The sequence below is a fragment of the Nipponia nippon genome, unplaced genomic scaffold (assembly GCF_047370975.1).
Source record: "Nipponia nippon isolate SJK-2023a ecotype South Korea unplaced genomic scaffold, ASM4737097v1 scaffold_5, whole genome shotgun sequence".
Taxonomy (NCBI): Eukaryota; Metazoa; Chordata; class Aves; order Pelecaniformes; family Threskiornithidae; genus Nipponia; species Nipponia nippon.
Genome location: NW_028262369.1, coordinates 1926148 through 1948393, shown reverse-complemented (window position 1 = coordinate 1948393; position 22246 = coordinate 1926148). Strand labels below are relative to the sequence as shown.

The window sequence follows — 22246 nt, the reverse complement described above, 5'->3', positions numbered from 1 at the left end:
TTTTTCTGAACACAGCCCTGCCTCCCCAGGGTGTTTAAACGTAGTGAAACCTTAAAAAACTACAGGACATCTCTGGTTCAGGCTGAACTTTTTTTTTGGCTGTGATCTGAATAGGAGGAACGGTGTTGCTTGTAAACGGTCACATCGCCACGCACCCTTTCCATGTCACAAGAGTCTCTAAGTGGGAATAACGTCAACGAATTTTCCTGCCGCAGCTCCAGATCTTCACCAGAGGACTAATGCAAGAACCAAGAGCCTTCAGGGAACGCCAGGGGGTATTGCATTTTCCCGCTTAGTCCTTGCTTGTGTGTTTGCGATCCCTCCTCTGGGGTTGCCGCCTCTTCCTTGGCACCTCCATCCCGTAAGAGAAGTCTCTCTGCAACGCTTGGTGGGAAATGAATGGCAACCGAAGGGAAAAGCTCCCCGCGCGCACCCGTGTCGGCTGCCGACATGCCGCGTCAGTAAGCACCCATGGCCTGTGGAAGACGAGCGTTACTCCACGGGACGGGGGAAGGAGGCAGGAAGGCTGCACGTGGCGCAGAGGGTGGCAGCTTGCCACGGGGGGTAGGTGGGGACGCGCCGCGGCGCGGTGCGGTGGAGCTCTCGCCCACTCCATGGGCAAGCAACCAACGCAGCCAGAAGCCAAGTACATCTGTACGTACCTGAAGAGTTGCCAGGCTGGCCTGTGGGTTCTCCTCCGCGCTTCTTTTCCTGTTTTGATTAATGCTTGTTAAGATTTGGGTTCACACCTCGCCCAGGGACGCACCCGGCCGGGTGAGCTGTTTCTGCCTCCCGGCAGGGGTGAGGAAGACTCGCTGAACGGGGCTCACGTGCAGCCAGACGCGGGGGCAGAGCCCAGAAAAGGGCACGTCGCTTCTTCCCAGTGCCGCAAAGCTTCTGTCACCTCTTACCCTGCGCAAAGCCTGGGCAACTGAACTGACTGCTGCTGGATGATGATTATCCTGGCTCCAAACCTGCCCTAGAGGGTAGGGGGAATGTGTTTCAATTTTTTTTTTTTTTCCAGGAATGGGAAGAGATGACAACATTTACCGTTGTCCAGTCGCCTGTTCTAAGGCGGCTCGGAAATACTGTACAGACGGCACAAACTCAGAGGCCTGACCCTGGGGGTGGCTGGGCTGCTGACACCCCACCACCACCAAAAACGTCAACGAGGGGTTACGCAAAGGTGCTGAGCCAGAGGACCCCTCCTGGGGCGTCCTGCACGCTCAGCAGCTCCTGGGCCAGGACTTGCCCGTGTGGAGCTGTATCACGGGGTTGACTTAGCCCTTTCAGATGCCTTTTGGTTTTAAGCTTGCTTGTGTTTGCTCACACCTTTACCTGTCTTTCTTATTGAACTGCTTTGTTTTTTCACTATTAACCTTTCTTTAATCAAAGTCCGTGGCTTCCAGAAGCGTGTTTTCCTGCAGAAAGGATTTGTGGCGTGTATTTGGCCCCAAAGTAACCCAAACTCTTTGCCGTGCAGAATCCCTTGGCCAAACTCTGTCCTGCCCAAGCCATGCCGGGTGGGGGAGATGGCTCCCTGGTTTGCCAAGTGTCGGTGAATGCCTCGACAGCTTGTTTTCCACGTCAGGAGCTGAAAATGAAACGCTGATCGGACCCATTAGCTCCCCAGGCTGTTAAAATCTGTAGGCCCCCATGTCCAGTGGCCAAATGATGTTCCATACAACGAGGCAGAGCTGCTGCTTCAGCTTCTGTGTGCTTCGCTTTGTAGGAGACAGCAGCTGAATCGCAAGCGCCTTTTTGAGCTTAGCTTAAAAGGGGAGCTCTTTGCAATGAAAATCTGCCTCTGTGCATTACTAACGGAGGGTCCGCAGCAGCACAGATGCTCTATTTTTAAGGCATCCCGCTGGAAAATGGTGCGACCGACCAAAGGATTTGGCTCTTGCTTATGGCGCCCGGTCCAGCGGTGCCTGAGCTCGGTCTGCGTTTACCGAGGCAAACCAGGACCATTGCTAGAGCCTCCTGAGACAGGTTGCTTGGAAAATCCTGTTGGAAAATAAACTTCGTAGTCATGTAGGTTTGTGGAAAGCATGCACCTCCCCTTCCCGGGGCTCTCGGCAGGGGGGGGTCCTCCGCAAAAGGCGGCTGGCACAGGGGTTTGGAAACGTAAGCCAAGCTCAGCTGCTGGGAGGAAGGTGATGGAAGTCCTGCTAATCTATAGCAACTCCATATTGACTGTGATTTGGCTTCTAAAATCAAGGGGGGAGGTGACCCAATCTGCCCTAAAGTTTTTAATTGCAAGTCTTGTGCCTCACACCCAAAACTCCCCTGCCCCAACGTAGGCTCAGCTTGTGGAAGCCATGGACGAAGATCAGCCCCGTCTGTTCTGTCCTGTTGAAATGACCCTTGTGATTTCTCTAGCACCCATCCTCTCGCTGCGAAACTGCACAGCATTATTGCAGATGAAGCATTTGAGTTTTACTGTAGCCAGTGCCACAAACAAATCAACCGCCTCGAGGATCTTTCTGCTCGCCTGAATGATCTTGAAATGAATAGGTAATTGGGCTCGTGTATGGCCGTTTCAGTGTTGGGAATGATGGTCTTGAAGGGAAGACTCTCCTTGTCTTGCATGGCTTGCCTTTGCTGGTGCGTTCCTCGATTCCTGGTTGCAAAAGGGGATGAATTTCGCCCAACGAGGTGAGCCTCTCCAGGTGGTAAAGGCTGTAATAACATTATGGAGGGTGAGCAGAAGTTTCCTTTAATTTGAGCCACGGAGGCTTGCAGACAGTGAGAGTCTTCCCTTCTGCTCTGGGCAGCCTCTTTGCATGTCCTGCTGAGCCGTGGGTGCTTCTCCACGCTCCGAGAAACGCAGTCCTTGCATCGGGACTTGAAAGCCGTAAGCTGATCGCGTACAGTATTTCTGTCACCGAGGAAAAGACTGCCAGGTCTTCTGGCCAGTAATGCCCAGCGCCCGAGTTGCTGGTTCGACCTGGAAGGGCAGGTTACAGCCTCTCCTCCCGCTGCAGCAGTAACCTGAAAACATCACCGTGCTCTCCGGGGCTTGGGACCTCTCCTGTAGCCGCTTGCTTTGCAGCAGTAAAGCCGTGTTTCAGCCGGCTTCGCCAGCTGCCCGCCCGCCTACGTGCCACCTCTCGCCAGGTAGATGTGATAAACGCCGGGGCCTTTGCCTAGGAACTTCAGGAGCTTTTGAACGTAACGTTTGAGGTCTACCAGCCAGCAGCTGGACTTGCGGATTTGACAAGCGGGGAGGGATTTCTATTTGTTTATTTTTTCAGACCTGTTTGCGGTCCACTGGGTGGAAGGATGGTGGCGTTAATGATAATCGTTCTGCTCGCGCCTGGTGTGCTATTTCAAGCCTGGTTTTTGGTCACGCTCATGGTTTCTATCTGTCCTCTACAGGGACAGTATGACGTGGGAGCTCTCCTGGGCTGTATAGCTATGGGAAGAGAACTGGAAAACAAATAGGAGCTTGACCTTAGGGTTTTTTAGTGGAAAAAGTACCTCTCTCCCTCGGTCTTTCTCAGGCAAAGAGTTGCTTTTGCGTTTGGAGGCCTTGAGGGTCAGTGATGGGTCTCAGGTTAGCCTCTCCGGGTGGTAATAACAGTTATTAAGGAGAACACTGGACTTCCCTGGATGCACCAGTAGCCCCGCTCCATTTCAGGCTTGTCTCCACCAAATTTCCCTGCAAAGCTGAACTAACGCTTCCGAGCCTCCTGTGATGGCTGGGATTTCCAGAGGAGGCTTCCCCATCCCATGGTGTCACGGTGGGAATTCCGTAGCCCCTTTGGGCTCAGGGCGAGTAGGTACGATTCCTCCATCTGTGTTCGGGGTTTCCAGTGCACAAATTCACTGGAAACTTGTTCCAAGTGCCCCTGCGCACCGACCTGACGGACGGGGCATTGCCCACCCTTTCTGCGGCGAGGACGTGAGAGGCGTCCCCGTGCGGGATGTGGCGGGACCGGTTTGCTCCCAGCATCACCGCCAACGTGAAGCCCTCAGTGCAGGGGACCAGCAGGCAAAGAGAGCAGCAGAAACTGGACCAAAACCTGGGCCAAGCAGCCTCGCACCGTGCCTGGCAGGCCAAGCCTGAAGACAACCGCTCCAGAGGATGCTAGCAGCGGGGGTGAAGCCCCAGCCGCCGTGCAACAGCCTCGCTCTTAAAGGCTGCGGGTGTTTATGCAGCGTTTTACACTTGGAATAAGGTGGGCAGGGAAGAAATCAGCCAGGAGCTTGGGATGAACCAGTTCTGGAAAAGTACGTTTTGTTTTAGTGCCCTTGAAGCAGCGGTGGTGTGCCTCGTCCCCTCCGGAGAGACCCGCAGGTGCCGGCACTGCTTTCCCATAAGCTGGTTTGCAGAGAAAAATATTTTTTCTCCCTGCACGCTGGGGACGTACGTGGCTCGTTACAATTGCTGGCAAACACGAGGGCCTGACCTCCTCCCCTCGGGCGGGTGCCGAGCGTCCTTGAAGCCCGGCCAGCAGCGGCTCTTGCACTCCTTGAAAATCTGGGATTTGGGGATGCACTTTTGACACGAGGGCTGGTAGCCCTGCCAACAGCCCCTGGTCGCTCATTGTTGTGTTTTTTTTTAAAAGAAAATTGTCCTGAGCTATTTTTAATTCCTCCTTCTAAGAACTAAGGTAATTGTTGCAGCTCAAGGCAAGAATGGACTCCTAAATGATTTTTTTTTTTTTCTTTAAACTGAGCTAAGCACCAGGGAATGCAATTGCTGCTTCTCCGCTGAGGCTAGAGCTGTGTTTGCCGTCATCGCTCAGTGATGATTTGGTATCGGTGGCATCTGTTTGCCAACAGCGTGTCTTCGGGTGGAAGACGGAGGGAGATCCAAGCCCCGCTTGCTTCACTAGCTTGCAGCTGCATCGATCACGACCGAAGGGCTGGAAGGAGCGTATTAGCAAGTAGCCCTTTCTGAAAAAGGCTTTTTTTTTCCCAGCGGGGAGAGCCCGCAGCCCCGTCCCGGGGGGCAGGGTAGCGCGGACCTTGGCTGTTCGTACCATGGGTCACGCTGAGCGCTAGCTAAACCCTGACCGCTGTGGTATGGTGGCAGCTGCTCGGGCATACACGGAGCCGGGGTGCGTGACCTCCATCAGTTATCTACGCAAAGGAGAGCTCGTACCCATCCCCAGCAATTATAACAGTGCCTGTGCTTAAAATCCAGAAAGGGACACGATCAACAGCTTCTGAAATCTTAGCTGCGCGTAGGCAGCAATCCTCCGGTGATCCAGAGCCAAACAGGGAGAATAATCTTTGTGAGAAGCGCGAACCAGCGTGCAGAAGGATGGAGGGGCCCGTGTGCCGGCAGGAGGTGCGCCCTGTCCCCCGGCCCTCGCTGGGGTGCTGCGGGGTGCGGGAGACGCGGCTCGGCCTGCCCTCGGCGCCGGGCTGCGGCCCACCGAACTCACCGCTATTATTAGCCCTTTCCTTGGGGATCAGCTTTCAGGACAGGGATCAGCCGGTGAGAGGATACCCTTGCTGGAGGCGGTGAGGTTTTTCTGCAGCGTTATTCAACGGGTTGTTCAATACGTGAGCGGTTTCCTCGCCTGCCTTTTAGCGGGGGTGGCCGGGGGGTGCATGCCGCGCGGGTGCTCCCCTGCCATAGCAAAGGATGTGCTCCGGAGTGCTTACGCTTTCCTGTTTCCCTTGCTGTCAGCTTTCCTAACTCTTTCCTGTTTTTCCTTCCTTTTGCAGTCCAAATAAAAGACTCTCAAGCAAGAAGGTGGCAAGGTAAGCTCATACTCTGTTACTGCTTGGTGAGAGGGGTGCCCGTGCTAGCTGCCGGGCCCACCGAAGGAAGGCTGTCAAAATAAGTTTGCAGTTTTGTACTTCTGGACTGGGGAAAAGCGGGTTTAATTCTGATGTAGTGTGCAATAGCTGTTTTTCTGAAATGGGGGTTTCTCACTCGTGCACACAGCTGGAGGCTGGTGTCACCCTGATTTCTTCCAGGACCAAAGTAGGGGTGCTTTCCCCGCTCCATCCTGCCGGTGCCCTGGCAGGGGGCACGTGGAGCGGGAAGGAGTCTCTAGAAGGACACGTCCCTCTGGGCTGTCTCCTCCCCGGTGTCACCATGGTGGGTCTCTAGGATCTCTAGAAGACCGGACCGGTCACTACACCTGCTTGGAGGGATGTCTTCAACACCCCAAAAAAGCTAGTGGTCTCAGACAACTCTCTTGGCTCTGTTGCTTTGCTCGCTGTAATCCTTGGCACTTGGCTTTGCTGGAGCAGCCCTCCCAGCTCGGTCCGGGGCTTTGGGGAGTTCCTGGGGGGCGACGGCAGGTAACCCCACCCCAGGGTTTAACGCTGGGCCGCTGCTGTCCTGCGGGACCGTCTCGCGCGATGCCGGTCACCCTTTCTTTGTGGGCATTGCCCGCCCAGGAGGAGCGGCGGCGTTTGCTCTGAATCGCTGGGGCCGAGGGTCCATCCCCTCTCGATGTTCACCTTTCCTTTCTCAGCTTCACCATCCCTCCCGTTCCTGTGTCATCGCGCTTTTAAGAATATACTGAGGCTTCCCTTAGCTGTCCCGCCTGCCTCTGCCCCGCTCGGGAGGGAGGTTGCCCTCTGCAGCCTCTGCCTTTGCTCCTTTCCAAGCGGGGCAGGGATGCTGCGGAGGAGCAGGCAGCTCGGTTTGGGTGATGCTCGTACCCCCGCGCCCTGGCGCTCGCTCTGCTCCCTGTGCTGACCCGAGCAGCTTCGGTACGCCTCTCCCTCCCGGCCGTGCTCTCGCTCCTTTCCCTTCTCCGTTTTTCCTGCGGTCAGCAAGTCTCCCCTGGCACGATTTCCCCTCCTGGCAAGGAAGCAGGTCCTCGATATTACATTTCCTAGTTCCAGTCATCTTACTTTCTAGATCTTTGTTAAAAACACTGGCAGGAAAGAAGGTCGAAGCAGCCTGTCCCCAGGTTTCCTGTTTTAGGTCTAGTTTTTGTCCCGTGTCTGGCAGAGCAAATTTGGGGAGGATTTGGGTTAAACTTTTGGGAATGGAGGCGCCCTGTCAGTGGAGGATTGAGCCCTCCTGGCCCTTGGCATTTGTAAGATGCTTTTCTGGGCTTAGGTAAATACTGGTTAATTCAAGAGCAGTCGAGTTTAGGTTGTGATAACGACAGAGATAACAGGGTTTTGCTGCGGAGCAGAGCCAGACCCTTAAGATCAGCCCAAAGAAAGCCCTTTGTGGCCAATACTGTAATTACTGAATAATACCAAAACATTTGCTTTTAGGAAATTGATTTTATTTTGGTAAGGGCTCTTTCCTGACTTTCGTTATCCAGGTTCCGCTTGTGCCAAGAAATCTCAGCTGCTTAGGCCCTGTTGTGCTTGGCATGACTTAAATGACAAATGTGCCTGAGACTTCAGCATCTAAATATATACGCAGGGTGAGGATGCAAAATAAGGCTGGTACTCAGCTGTGGTCTCTTTGGTAAATGCCAGTTATGCTTCATGAATATTTGCATGAGCAGATTGTGTAGCAGGGTGAATTTGAGAGCCCGCATTACCAATTCCTCGGAAAACTGAGGTTCAGAGAGACCTCCGTGGTTTTCTTGCTCACCTCCTGCTCAAAGCAGAGCTGGCTTCAAAGGTAGATGAGGCTGCTCATCGTTTGCGTTGCAGTGGGAGAGCAAGAGTGGTTTTCTCCCGGCGGCATCTGCCTGGGGTTCACAGAGCTGGGACACGACACCCCTCCACGTGGCAATAGCGGTTTCTTGTGCCGCGAGCCGATGGAGCTGACCTGCAGCGATAACACGAGGATTAAGCAATCGGCCCCTCCACGGGGCGTCCTTTAGATCGCAACAAAGCCGTGGACGCCGATGTCACAAGGCCTCGTTAATGATTAGCTCGCTCTCGGGTGTCGCGGATGGTGTGGGATGGTGGGCTGGGGTGCTCCACAACAGCTTCAGGGCTTTTTCTCCCCTCCCTCCCCTTACACTTGCTGTCCTCCACTTCTTATTAACCTTATCAGTGGCTAGAGCAGAGTACTCTGTCCTTTGCTGGGTAATACATGGCCTTGGCATGTTCGTAAAGAAAGAAAGTGAAAAGAGAGAGCTCTTATCTCTTCCCATTCCAAAGAGCAAGAACAAACGATCATGGTATGAAGTCCCAGCAGCATGTGTCCACGTCTGCGCTTCCCTCGCAGGGCGCTTTCGTTCGGCCGGTAAGCAGCCACCCGCTCAGCCCTGTTATCTGGGCGCACCGAGGTGGTGAGCTTCACTGCCCGTTGGAGCTCGTGGTGGCGAGAAGGACCTGGCCCACGCCGTCCTTTGCCGTAAATCCTGCAGCCCAGGAAGGAGCAGGATCCTAAATCCTGCTCGGATCCTACTAAATCCTACTAAATCCCCTCGGAAAAGGAGGTGGCAGCTGAGGAGGGGAGAGAGGGGACGGTATCCTGCGAGAGCGGTTGTCGTCTGAAGTTGCCATGCCCTGCGATGTTCGCTCTAATGTTGGTGTTGCTGTGGGTTGGGGTGGTTTGTCTCTGTTGTAGACAGTTGCATCAGACGAGCGCGCTGTCCGTGGCGGTGATGGAGGGCTCTTACCGGGACACGCTGGAGTGTACAGAAGAGGACATCACGGACAAGGTAAGGGCAGTGCTGCCTGCGCTATCCTGGAGCACGTAGCGGCTTGCAGTGCTCCGGGATCTCCGGGCAGGAGTTAGGCTGGAGCGTCTCTCACCGCGCAGCTGGCACGGGGTGGATCAGCGCAGGGTGCAGCCCCCCGCACGGAGGGGATGGAGAAGGAGAGCCGAGCTGCGGAGGCCCTGTGTTGAGTCAGGAGGTGGCACCAGTGCCTTCTCCCAGGGATGGAGGTGTCCTGCCCCGCTTGCGGCGAGGGCGGCTTCCCTCCAGCTCGCTGGCACAAGGGGGTAGCTGTTTGCAGGCTGCATTTTCACTTCTGCTTCACCTAATAAGATGTTCTCAAATTCTGCTTTTCTGAGGTGAGCAAAGTCGCCTGGTGCAAAACAAGGCTTTCCTTTCCTTGGCACGCTCTTGCTGCTGCTGCTTGTGCCGTGAGCGTGTAAAGCTGATTTTGTGCTGGTCCTGTTGGGTTTTACTGAGGTGTTAGGAGAAAAGGATTATAGGACAAGATGGGAGCGAGGCAGGAGCACAAGAAAGCTTTTGTTTGAGCACCCCTAGCTAAAACCGGCTAAGGGAAAGCAGGGAAGTTAAAGATGGGTGAGTTGTGGCTTGTGGAAGCATTTGCTGCAATCCTGAAACTCCTTGAAAATGGCTTTTTAATTCTGGACTCACAAATAGCTGCATGGAGCAGCATGTGAAAGAGAAATACATGTGTGTGTGGCTGCGCTCTGCTATAATGATAATGCATAGAAGGCCTTTAAAAAAAGCTTTAAAAATCAATGGTTTTCCAAGTCTGACAGGTGAATAAAACACGGACGTTCCTGAAGGCATCTGGCTTGGGAAACCATGTATGCACTTCTGGGAAAAGCCTTGTGTCTCTGCATATTTCTCTTTTTAATACACTTGCCTGTCGCTTGCCCTTCTCCCCGGAGCGATGGTTCGGGTTTTGCAGACGTGCTCCTGGTTGCCTCTCTTTCATGATTCTCCTTCTATGGGTACAAATGGGATTTTGGGGACCACGAAGTCTGTCCTGCTGCGGTTCCCCACCCACCCACGCTCCTGCTTGGGTGGGAAGTAGAGGGGCACTCCCGGCCCCCTTTGCTCTCCAAAGCAAAGATCTGGGGATCCAGCTGGGGTCTTTCCCTCTAGACCTCCATGTAGGATATCATCGTGAAGGGTACGAAGAAAGGAAAGAGTGAAGCGTTTGGCTCTGTATTGGTACATGGGAGACATCAAAAACTGAAAAACCAGGGTGTAAAAGGATGTTGTAAAAGGATGTTTTAAAAGGATGCTTTAAATCAAGGCACGGCTACCTCATTCCAGGGGCAACCATCCATTTTTAAGTAGCTATTAGGAAAAATTTCTTCCCTGAAAGGGCTGTCAGGCCCTGGCCCAGGCTGCCCAGGGCAGGGGCTGAGTCCCCACCCCTGGGGGGATTTAAAAGCCGGGGAGATGTGGTGCTGAGGGACATGGTTTAGTGGTGGGCTTGGCAGTGCTGGGTTAACGGTTGGACTCGATGATCTTAAGGGTCTTTTCCAACCTAAACGATTCTGTGATTTTGTGAAACCCCAGTGATGGCTCTGGCAGCTCAGCTGCCTTGTGTGGTGAGGAGGGGGATGCAGGTAATGCCGGGAGCTGCGTCGGGGTGACCGGCTCTGAATCAGTACGACAAACCCAAGGCAGCCCCAGAGCGAGCGGGGAGCACCTGCACAATGTACTGGAGCTACTGGGAGCTGCTCCAGCACTTGGTGCCGCTTTGCCAGCGGGTTTAAGCACGGGTGGCTCATCCTCCCCTCTCCCGTCGCATAGGTGGTCTTTCTGGAGAAGCGGGTGACGGAGCTGGAGAAGGACACGGCTGCGAACGGCGAACAGCACAGCCGCCTCAAGCAGGAAAACCTGCAGCTCGTGCACAGGTAAGGGAGCCCGGCTTGTACCGTGGCCAAAACGCAGCTTCGCATCGCCTGCGGTGCCTTTTCCTTTCCCCTTCCGTGTACGGCAGCACTCCGTGCCTTCCCCGCGGGCCGGCCGCCTGCCTGCACGCAGGCAGGAGCGGCTCAGGAGCTGCCGGAGTGCGCGGGGAAAGGAGGCAGCAGGAGAGGAGGGAGACGGACGGAAAATAGCAGGAAAGCTTCACAGCTCTGCCCTTGCCGATCCGATCCTGCCCTGGCAGAGGGTGAAATCCAGCCGGGGTTCAGGCTGCCTTCTCCGCACGAGGGCTGTGTGCGGGATCGCCGCATCCCGCACGCATCTCCGGCAAATTCCCAGGAGCGCAGGGAACGGCCTGCAGCTCAGCCAGGACAAATGACAGATATCTCCTTTGCAACGTTCTGCTCAGATGCATGTAACTATAACAGTGCTTTTTAGATCTTTTTTTATTATTATCTTATTTTTATGTGCTTCCCCGCCCCACGTGTCCCTCCTGAAAGGTCTCTGTGGAGCTCTGGGGGCTGGCTCAGAGGACTGCAGGGGCATCATGCTTCTTGGAAAGCTTCCCATTCAGGGAGGCTATATACTTCACACTTGCTCTGTATGGACTTTTTCTGGCCCTTATTTCACCCGTTAAGCTTGGGTGGAAGGTAGCAGGGTCTCTGCTACCCAGCTCTACCCTCCCCACAGCTGGCCTTGATCCTCTTGCTTTTAGATCCTGGCTGGGGTGTAGCCCTTTGGATCCCATTTGATGTAATCGCTGTCTTTACTAATCTGGCAGGCTTCTCCCTTCCAGCAGCATATTTACCCTTGGCAGATAAACCCGGCAGCAGTTTATCTATAGGGCTGTAAGACTGTTAAGTAACAATCGTGTCAGGAAACCGAGGGATTCAAACAAAGGTTTCTCTAAGCCCTGATAAACTTTGCAGCGAGGGAAATGTTTTCACTTTAGCGGCTTGGCCCAGAAGCGTCAGTCTGCTTTTAATCAAGTGAAGCCTATACTCAGCGCGGGTTGAAGAATAGGTGCATCTGGCAAAAGCCTTCCCCGCCTGCCTGTGCAAAGGGATAGCAGAAGCTCCAGCACTCCAGCCTCCTAGCAAACCTCGGCTCTCGGGCCGCCGCGGGGTGATGTACGGCGGTGCAGGGGTGCGGGCAGGTAGGCGTGCTGGCAAACGCCTCCGCCCCGTCCGAGCAAACGCGGCCGCTGCCTGTGCCGTCACAGTCTTGGGACCGCCTGGAAATCGCTGTTATGCTGGCAGACAGAGAAGGTTGACCTGCAGATCCTGTATTTTTTGTTGGGGACAGGAGAAAGTGAAAAGGAGGAGGACTGGGGCTGTTGTCTTCTTTTCTCTGGGCAGCGAGATGGCTTCAGGGCAGAGTAAAGAAGCCCAAAATGCTAGAAAAGGCTGAAGGATTTCTCTGCCATGGCCGCTAGAGGTGAAACCACAACCCTCGGATTTATGGTTGGGTTCAATGATCTTAAAGGTCTTTTCCAGCCTAAATGATTCTACGATTGTATGAGATTCTGGGTGATGCCGTGACTGTGACCCACAGGCCGTGGGTTGTAAAATAATTACTGTGCTTTCACCATCACCTCACCTCCTTCTTGCCCTCCCCCTTAAAAAGGGTTTTGATGCAGCCTGGAGGCTTAAAAAACTAGACAGAGGCAATACCAGCGTGGTATTCTTTTATTTGGCTGTCATGTTGGTCAGCAGTAGTGTCCTCGGGGGTTTCATGGACCGTCTTGCTTTCCCACTGCATCTGATGGGACAAACTGAAGCCCTCGTACGCCTGCTGCTTGAGATGGCAATAGGTGTAATTTCCCTGAAAGCTCACTCTATTTTACAGTCTGCTTCTCCCAGCTCTCCTGTACGGTGGGAGAAAGGCTGGGAAGAGAGTCCGATCCCCTCCTTGGGATGGCAGCGTGCCGGGGGTGAGCCGTCGGGAACGATTAATCGGTTAATCCTCTCTCTCTCCTCTCTGCAGAGCGAACGCTCTCGAGGAACAGCTGAAGGAGCAGGAGCTGCGAGCTGACCAAACACTCCTGGAGGAGATCAAGAAGCAGAGGGAGTTGCTGAGCAAAATGGAGAGGGAGAAGAGCATTGAGATTGAGAACCTGCAGGCCAGGTGGGGCTGGGGCAGGGCTGGGTGGTGGCGGGTCCCCTGGACCCACACGTACGCGCGGGGAGAGGTGTACAGGCTGCCGCTGCACAACTGCAGCCTTTGGGGAGACAAAGTGCAGTAGGCAGTGAGTTGAACTTGGTTAAAGAGAGCAGCCCTGCCGAGAAGGCCTTGGGGGTGCTGGGGGATGAAAAGCTGGCCATGGGCCGGCCATGTGCTCTGGCAGCCCAGAAAGCCAAGCGTCTCCTGGGCTGCATCCCCCGCAGCGTGGGCAGCGGGGCGAGGGAGGGGATTCTGCCCCTCTGCTCCGCTCGGGGGAGACCCCCCTGGAGCCCCGCGTCCAGCTCGGGGGTCCTCAGCACGGGAAGGACATGGGGCTGTTGGAGCGGGGCCAGGGGAGGCCACCGAAATGCTCCGAGGGTGGCACAGCTCTGCTGGGAGGACAGGCTGAGAGCTGGGGGGGTTCAGCCTGGAGAGGAGGAGGCTGCGGGGAGACCTCACTGCGGCCTTGCCGTGCTGAAAGGGGGCCGACAAGAAAGGGGGGGACAGGCTTTTTAGCAGGGCCTGCTGCGACAGGACAAGGGGGGATGGTTTTAAGCTGAAAGAGGGGAGATTCAGACTGGATATAAGGAAGAAATTGTTTACGCCGAGGGTGGTGAGACAGTGGCAGGGGTTGCCCAGAGCGGTGGGAGATGCCCCATCCCTGGAAACCTTCAAGGCCCGGCTGGACGGGGCTCTGAGCACCCTGATGTGGTTGAAGCTGTCCCTGCCCATGGCAGGGGGATGGACGGGATGGCCTGGAAAGGGCCCTGCCAGCCCAAAGCCTCCTGTGGTTCTGTGATATGCAAGGTGTAACTAAAGTCATTATAAACCCTGAGTTTTGGCTACTTCTCCTACCTTCGTTCCAAAATTAAGCCCCTCCATGAACCTAGTCTCAGACTCTTTATTCGTATTTCCCTGATGCAGTTTAAATGCCCCACAGCGTGTGAACGAAGAGGTTTGGTAGTGCTTGTTCCCATGAGTGACCCATGGAAGTACATTTGATGCTCAGATGTTTTCCGCCTTCATGGAAACAGGAAAATACCTGGGAAGGAAGAGTTGTCCAACGGGCAGTGTCCGGGACAGGGTGCTTCATGCCACCTGTTGCCTCCCAAAGGAAAAAGTGGTGTGGGAGAGGTTTACTTGATATGACGGGGTTTTTTCACTGCTTTTCCAGAACGTGTTTTGCCGTTGTTCAGCCCTTGCGGTAAATGAAAGATGAAGGCAGTGGGGTTTTTTACTGGGCTCGTAGTAGGACCGTTACCATGACAAATGGATGTCACCTTACCTGGAGAATGCAAAGCTGAAGCCCTCTTTGAACCCCTCCTCTGCCCAGGCGACGTGTCTGCTTTTTGGTGCCTAATGCTGAGGCTTGCCCACGGCCTGCTGAAGCCCTGGGCCTAAAGAATAGCGTTGGACCATGTCTGAGAAGGGCATGGCACTGGAGAGCGGACTTGCCAGAAGTCGTGTGGATGCCCCGCTTTTTTCCCTGGGAGTAGAAGTAGTGGAAGTCTCAGGGTTTGCTTTGAAAAGACAAATCCCTGCTGGCTTGCCTTCAGCAGGTCCTGGTTTAATATTCCTAGGGATGTTTCAACCAAGTCTCCTACGCTTGGGATGCTTGGGTGAGTTTCTTACACATCTCTCTGCTGTTGCAGGCTGCAGCAACTGGATGATGAGAACAGCGAGCTGAGATCCTGCGTCCCTTGTTTAAAAGCCAACATTGAAAGACTAGAGGAGGTGAGGACCGTGTGTACTGGGGGTGAAGCCGTGTTTCTGGGTTCCCACCTGCTGCCTCCCATGCCTGCAGCTGAAATTCTCACTTCCACGAAGGGCCTACGTGAGGTCCGTTTAACGTAACGAGCAATTCAGCTGCTTCTGCCTCCCAGTCCCTGCAGGCCTTGCCTCGGACCAGAGCTATCCCGTACCTCTATCCACGCGGGTTCCCAGTCTTTGGCTTGGAAGCTGGGATTAACAAACCCGTAATAAATTAACAAACCCGTAATAAATCTCTGACAGCACAGACTGCGTGAAGCCCCAGCGGGCAGCGGTGGCCGTCCTGTCCTGCCTGGTTAGGAGAGGACTCGTGCCCTCTTGTGGAAGCTTGTCCCCATCCCTGCAGCCCGCAGCGGGACAGTCCGCGGCAAGGGAGGAAGAGGAGCAGGGCTGCTTCATCTCCGCGTCCTGCCCGGGGCAGATAACGCCCTCGCTGAGATTTGCAAGTTGAGTCTCCAAAGCGTAGCGTTATCTCCCAGATCCTCTCCCCTCTCACCCCGCTCAGGATTCAAGGCCGTGCAGCTGCGGCCGGGGCCGGAGGCTTGCCGAGGCGCCACAGGCGCCATGGGATGGACAAGATGCTCATTTTTGGAGAGAATGTGGGTTACAGATGTAACATCTGGTTACAAAGGCTGCATTTTTTGTTTCTGTTCAAGCTTGTGGCGAACCTAAGATTAAAATTTCAGTGAAATCAAATCTCTCTGCCCAGCTGAAGGCCCTCAAGCATTTCATCCCCTCTCAGTCTGAGCCTGCGGGAGAGCGCTGCGGCTCCATCTCTACCCGACGTGGCCACGATGAAGTGGTCTTCGTCTGCCCAGACCTTGCAAGCCCGGTGCATTGAGGCTGGGGGTAGGAAAGGCACTGTGGCTCTCAGGATAAATTTCCTGCCTGGCTGTGTTTCAGCCCCACGAAGTTGGTTTTGATCCTTAATCTCTCTGCAGAGCGGGGCTGCTTTTCTCCACAGTTAATGGGATTAAGAAGGAGGGAGAGGTGCAATTGCTGCCGCTCCCTGCCAAGGGGAGAAGCCCTGCTGATGAACTGCGGTCTCGTCCAGTGTCTGAAATCAGGATTTTGTTGTCAGCGTTGCATTTTCTGTTGGTGTGGTGCTTTTGGTGCTCTGCTCCGTGGACCGGGACACCCCGGACCCAGCAGCTGGAGCTCCCCCTCGGAGCTGCTCCTCACCTCTTTGTGGCATGGGCCATCCAGCGCTGGCGTTGGCTGGGGTCTTGTGGCGGTTTTGGCTTTCTGAAAGCTAAAACCTTCCTTACGGGGAGAGCCAGGCTGGAAGCTGTGAGCCTGGGGATGGGGTGAATGGGTGCTAAGCAAAGGGTGCTGCCGTACCGGGAAATGTCCCGCGCAGGGCTGTTGTCGTCACCAAGTGACAAGCTTTACCTGCCATCTCAAATGTTCAGCCGAGGCTTTGAGTGTAGGACAGGCACAGGGCGGGAGAGCTGGGCTGAGGTTTTACCTCCCGGCTCAAACTGGTCATATTCCTTCTTGGGTCAGTCCTCGATTAAATTCTTTCATGTCTGAAACCGAGAATGTGCATCCCTAGAGTGGCTTAAGATCTTGGATTCATGGCTTTTCTGAAATCAGACCTAAGGAGCCTTATGATTTAATGTCTCTTCTTGGCCTGTAGCCCCTGTGCTGGCCCCAGTCCCGCCCAAGCCGTGTCCCACGCCAGTATGGCGCTGCCCAGAAAGCCGCACAATTGCGGATATTTGCCTGTGTGCGTTTATTCTTGAGTCATCTCTTATTACCTCTCCCCTCGCAGCGCTATTTTGGTGCGCGGCTCTTCTTGCTGCTGCCAAAGCATTCGGGCTCTGAAGCCCTCAGATGGCAAATGAAATCCCAGCAGGCAGCGCATCCGAATGCGTCAGCGAGGAGAGCCTTCCCCGCGGTGCTCAGCGTGCGCCGTGTCCTTGAGCGAGTGGGAAGAGCCCTGGCAGCGCCGAATGAAGACGGGCCCTGTGACTGCTGCCGTTCATGTCGTTACAGGAGAAGCAGAAGCTGCTGGATGAGATCGAAGACCTCACTGTGCAGCTCACAGAGGAGCAGGAGAAAAAGAGGAAGATGGGGGACAAGCTGAGTCAGGAGAGGCACCAGTTTCAGAAGGAAAAGGAGTCGACGCAGGAGGTAAGGAGAGTAGGGGCTGCCTGCCACAGCCCTGTCCTGCTGCTCCCCCAAATTAGGGCTATGTGGGGAAGCTGGCCTTGGCAGCCTCTCCAAAAATAGGTGTAACTGGAGCGTTTGGTCCCGCCTGGGCAGAGAAAGGTAGTACAGCAGCTTAACTATATAGCATCTGCCGCTTTTGCCTGCATTCAAATTCAGCCAAGCGTGTCTGCATCTGCAAACGCAGTGGGGCTGTGCTGCCCTGGCCCGTTCCTGCGGGGCCAGTTTCTCTTCTGCGTTGAAGGGGTGATGGCAGAAGCATGGTGACAGCGGCAGGCGGAGCCGGCAGGCGTTGGCAGGCGGGAGGAGAGGGCTGCGAGGCTGCTTGGGTCAGAGCTGCCAGCTCCTGTGTGCTTGGGGGCAGAAACGCAGCCCCCCCGGCCCCTTCTAGGTACCTGCATGGTTGGTAATTCCAGCTGGAGGCTCACGCAGGGCTTGCCGTTATGGTAGAAAAAGAGCTTTGGGCCTCAAAGAGGAAATTATTGTCGTTTTGGCAATGCTAAGAGCACTCGGGTGAGACGGGGATTCACAGCGCTGTGGCAGGAGGGAGCTGCTTGAGCAGTGCCCATGTTGCTGGGGCAGATCTGCTGCTGCAGATCTGGAGCCAGCATCTCTGGTGCTCCAGCAAAGTCCTTCCAGGGCTGCTCTCATGTATTTAAGTAGCTCCCCCTCTCCTGTTTGTTAGAGGCATGGGGGAAGCCATGTGCACCCCCAGCAAGGGTCTGTTAATCCTGCGATCCAAATGGGAGAGCCCATCTGTCACACCGGCCACGACCAGTGCGAGCTGTTGGACTTGCAGGGGATGCGGCACTCAGTCGTCCCCTTCCCTTGTGCTGCAGCTCATCGAGGACCTCAGGAAGCAGCTTGAGCACTTGCAACTCTTCAAACTGGAAGCTGAGCAGCGAAGGGGCAGGAGCAGCAGCATGGGGCTCCAGGAGTACAACAGCAGGACGCGGGAGACGGAGCTGGAGCAAGAGATCAAGCAGCTCAAGCAGGTATGGGGGGCTGGGCGGGGAGGGAAGGGTCTTGGCTGCTCCGTCTGCAAAAGGGCACGCCGATTCCCTGGCACTGTGAGCTGCTGGTTAGGACGAAAGCCCCTGCCTTCCCTGGCCGGTTCTGCTCTGGGGGCACCGTGTGCTTCAGCACCATCTGCTCTTTGTCTGTTGTGAACAGGATAACAGGAACCTGAAGGAGCAGAATGATGAACTGAACGGGCAGATCATTAACTTGAGCATCCAGGGAGCCAAGAACCTCTTCTCAGCCTCCTTCTCTGAATCCCTGGCAGCGGAGATCAGCTCAGTCTCCAGAGACGAGGTGTGTGCCCCGGAGTACTGCTTACCTCAAACCGCATCTTTCCGGGATGGCTGGTGCACCTCCGCTCCTCTCAGCCAGCCGAGGGCCTGGGAGGAGCTGATGTGGCCCTGGCTGTGGTACAGCTCACTCCCAAAATTCACTTGAAAGCTGTTGCGAGCAAAGAAATACCCGCACGACTATTTGAAGAGCTTGCAGGACTTGCCAGCCCTCCTTCCCGGGAACAGGGGAAGCTGCTCCCTTCCAGTTTGCTGATACTGGCAGCTCCGCTTTGCCTGCCCTGGGACTGCCTTCCTCTTCCTGGGATGGACCAGCGAGCATGGGGTGTGTCCGTCTGTCTGTAGCCATCTTAAAACAGATCTTTTTTAAGATCTTGGCTCCTCTGGCATGTGCTCTCCCTGCTCCATGGCTGTACCCCAGATACTGGTGTGTGAGCCTGCCTAAGTGTCAGAATTAGCTTTCAGATCCTTAGAAGCGTAATGGGAAATCACACGTCTGGGGGGGGCGAAGGGAGTTGCAATGCTCCCTGCTTTCTCCAAGGTCCCATCTGGCTGAGAAACTGCAGAAGGATGGGAGTGAGCAGGGCCAGCAGCTGAGGGCATCGCCTCGTTTCGGGCCAGAGCCTGCTCAAGGAGGGAGAAAGGCTGGGGGCAGCCTGTAGGGCACAAGGCTGGGGAGGAGCGGCTGGGGGAGCTGGGGGGGCTCAGCCTGGAGAAGAGGAGGCTGAGGGGAGCCCTCATCGCTCTCTGCAACGGCCTGAAAGGAGGCTGGAGCCGGGGGGGTCGGTCTCTTCTCCCCAGGAACAAGCGATGGGACGAGAGGGAACGGCCTCAAGCTGCGCCAGGGCAGGTTTGGGTTGGGTATTGGGAAAAACTTCTTCCCCCAAAGGGCTGTCAGGCCCTGGCCCAGGCTGCCCAGGGGAGGGGCTGAGTCCCCATCCCTGGGGGGATTTAAAAGCCGGGGAGATGTGGTGCTGAGGGACATGGGTTAGTGGTGGGCTTGGCAGTGATAGGTTAACGGTTGGACTCGATGATCTTAAGGGTCTTTTCCAACCTTAAGGATTCTGTGATTCTATGACATATTCCTCTAGCAGTTGGGCATCTGGGCGCCAGGCTTAGCCTGTCCTGCCTGCGCTCCCCACCCGGGGCTCTGGCTTCTGTGGCCAAGCACCCACTTGCATGGTTTGGAGATCCAGGGATCTTGTACGTGGCCAGGAACAACCCAAGCCAGCGCGAAGGAGGGAGGGAACCTCCGTGGGTGCACGGAGCCACGAGAAGCCCCGCTTTTGTCCCCAGGCAGTGGCAGGCGGTGACGGCTCACTCCCTTTCTCCCTCCTTTGCAGCTCATGGAAGCAATTCAGAAGCAAGAGGAGATCAACTTCCGCCTGCAGGATTACATCGACAGGATCATCGTGGCCATCATGGAGACGAATCCCTCCATCCTGGAAGTGAAGTAAGGGCGGCCGGGAGCCGCCGGCTGTGCGCTCGTCAATAGCTGTGCATTTGGTGCTCTGAGAGGATGAAGAGGGACCCAAAACATCTTTGCTTTTGATGAAGGCACAAGGAAGCATCGCGTCAGATCGGTGGGTGAATTAGCCAGCGGACCAGGGAAAAAGAAAACCAGCAGCAAGGCTTTGTTGTCTGACTCCGTTATTTTGAAACCCTTCTGGTTTTGAGGGGTGAAAGGGAACCTGGAGAAGAAACACAGGCAACGGACAGCTGGAGGACGGACCTGTGTCGGCCCCGCTACCCATGAGGCTGGGAACTGTCCCGACAGCGGCGTCAGACCCTCTGGCGCGCGGGGTGCGAACAGGAGCCGGAAGGAGCGGGTTTCTCTGAACTGCGGGATAACGGGACGGGGAAGGAAGCGCCGGAGCTGATGTTTTCCCTTGCTGCCCTGTCCAGCCCAAGTATCTGCTTTGCCAAAGTGTCCTCGACACGCTCACTCACTGGGGCAGATCTGGGAAAGAGGGAAATGTGTCCCGGACTTCTAGAGGTGTTTTGGTTTTTTTTTTTCTTTTTTTAATTAACTTAATGCAAATGTCCTCATTCAGCTGGCACAGTTAATCCTTGCCCTGCCGCTTCTGCTCGGGAAGGGGTTGCGTGCAGAGAGCTAGCTGGCTCCTCTCTCGCTCGCCGGTGGCAGAAAGAGGCAGGGGAGCGGCTGTTTTCGGGACAGGGCGTAAGCGCACTTTGTCACCTGCCTCCTTATTTATTTTTGCTGTCTGTGGCTCACTACCGTCGGCACGCCTCGGCATTCGCGGCTCCGCTGCCCTCCTCCCCGCTCCCGGCTCTTCTGCTGGCCACGGCGGGCGTCTGTCGAGCTGGGCCGGCTCTGGGAGGAGAGGTCCCCTTGGCCCCCAGCTGCAGACACACGGGTGCTGTCTGTCCAGCCTGCAGGGACTGGGGGAAAGGCTGCGACTCTTCAACTTGCACTGGAGGCTGGTCCTGGCCGCCTCTCCCCAGCCTGGCTTGGCTCACCTGGCCCAGCACGGGGGCACGCAGTGGCCGAGGGCAGGTCTGGACCTGCCATGGGAGCCCCAGCGGAGAGGGCTGTGCTCTCCGCCTTGTCCCCCCTGGCCTGGGGACAGCGGCCTGTGCCATTCCCACCCGGAGCAGGGCTCTGCTGGTGACAGCTGCAGTCCTGGAGGGAGAGCCCGCTCCGGCCGCCTTTCCCCGCTGTTTCCCCGTGCTGCGGCAGGGGATGGAGCCGCTGCTCTCATTTCTCAGCCCCTGGCATCAGCCTGGGCCGCAATCTCTATGCCGTTGGGGAGAGGAGACCAGAGAACACAACAGCAGCTCCCTGGGAAACAAAAGCCATGTTTACATCAGACAGCTTTTGGCTTGCTGGCACAAGCGGCCGTGGCGTGGCCTGACCCCGGGGAAGCAGCCACTTTACCCGACCTGCTCCGCTCCGGCTCCCGGGAGGAGACAGCCGGCAGACTCCCAAGGATCCGGCTTCGTTTAGTCCATCAGGCCCCGAAAAGCAGTTCTTTTTTCCTGCTTGTCAGGTTTTAGAAATGCTAGAGTGGCCTGAAAGCAGAAGCCACAGCGCTCCCTCGGCCGCCGGTGCAGGGGGGCCTGCTCCTCCCCAAACTGCTTCCACGCACGCCGGGGCGGTGGCAGAGCAGCCAGCTCGCCCTTCGGCCCCGGAGGGTGCCGCTGGCCAGGACCGGCGGCGGCTGCCGCAGCCTTAGTCCCTCCTGGGGGGTCCCCGGTGGCTCGCGGGTCCCCTACGCTGCCGGCCCCCGGGGGAATCGGCCGCGAGCCGGAGCCGGCCGAGCCACCACCGCCATGACCCTCCCTCTTCCACCCCTTCTTTAAACGCATCGCCTCTGGGTGCTCGACCCCCGTGGCCTTGTGCGAGGCGCTGGGGGCGAGCCCCAAAACCCTTGGGCAAGGGGGGCACCCGCTGCTCCCGCACGCCGTCCCCAACACCCGGCTCTCCCCGGCGTCCGCTCCCCTCCCCGCGTCCGTGGGAAGAAGCCACGTAATGTACATTTCCAGAGAAGCTTTGGGTGTAAATCAGTGTATACTTGGAGAGGGAAAATTTTTCTATCTTGTAGAGTAGGTATTTTTATAGAATGAAGGTTGATCATTTTTTTAATACTTTAAAGAAGAGAGAAATGTATCTGTGTATACACAAAAGCATATATATATATATGTATAAATATATAAATATCGGAGATCTGCCTTTCTCGACTTGGGATCACGGATCCCCAGTTCAAACGATCGTCTTTTTTCCTGTCGCTCACAAAGAGGTACTGTAACTGTAAATAAGCACCGGGAAAAAGTTTTAAGCAAACAAAGCACTGACTTGCACATTCACCATGCTTTAAAGTCCCTATGGAAAAAACACAAAAAAAACAAAAAAACCCAAAACGTGTACTTCCCGAAAATGTTCCTCTTTCCCCACTGGTATGTGAAGGAAGTCCCCAAAAAAGAGGCAAAAACGGTATTGTCTTAAATGATGTATCAATTCTCGTCAGATTAAAAGCTGTTACTATTCCTGCCCGGAGACCTTCTTTCTGCAGGGGCGGCTCCGAGCGTCGGAGCATCCCCAGCATCCGAGTGCCGGCCCCGGAGCAGGGCTGGATGGGCGCGGGAATGCCCCTGCCCTGAAGAACGCATGGATTTTGGGGGGAATGAGGATGGGGGAGGCTGGACCCGGCTGGCTCTGATGGGCCAAGGTCATGGGCAGCCAGAGCCTCCCCTCCAGCCCAGCCCTGCAGGTGGGACCTGGGGGGGGATTCGCCCTCCGCTGTCCGCGGGGGGTGAGGGACCCTCGGAGCTGGCTTTGTCCCCCGCCGCCCCGGGGGGTCTGGGGAGGCTGAGACGGGGCCGGGCTGC

At 55.9% G+C, this 22246-nt stretch overlaps 1 protein-coding gene across 8 annotated transcripts in view; it reads left to right on the top strand.

Annotated features, from left to right (window-relative positions):
• RAB11FIP3 (RAB11 family interacting protein 3) overlaps nt 1-21908 on the top strand; it is an 84729-nt gene extending 62821 nt beyond the window's left edge. For 7 of the 8 annotated variants that reach the window (XM_087731355.1, XM_087731354.1, XM_087731357.1 and 4 more), the window contains 10 exons: nt 2383-2517; nt 5686-5721; nt 8465-8558; nt 10365-10468; nt 12468-12608; nt 14297-14378; nt 16413-16550; nt 17426-17581; nt 17760-17900; nt 19240-21908. In XM_087731355.1, the coding sequence (XP_087587481.1) occupies nt 2383-2517; nt 5686-5721; nt 8465-8558; nt 10365-10468; nt 12468-12608; nt 14297-14378; nt 16413-16550; nt 17426-17581; nt 17760-17900; nt 19240-19353 (1141 nt within the window). In that variant the 3' untranslated portion in view covers nt 19354-21908. The remainder of the gene's footprint in view (nt 1-2382; nt 2518-5685; nt 5722-8464; nt 8559-10364; nt 10469-12467; nt 12609-14296; nt 14379-16412; nt 16551-17425; nt 17582-17759; nt 17901-19239) is intronic. The other variant, XM_087731356.1, reaches the window with a different exon arrangement.
• The last annotated feature ends 338 nt before the right edge of the window (nt 21909-22246 follow it).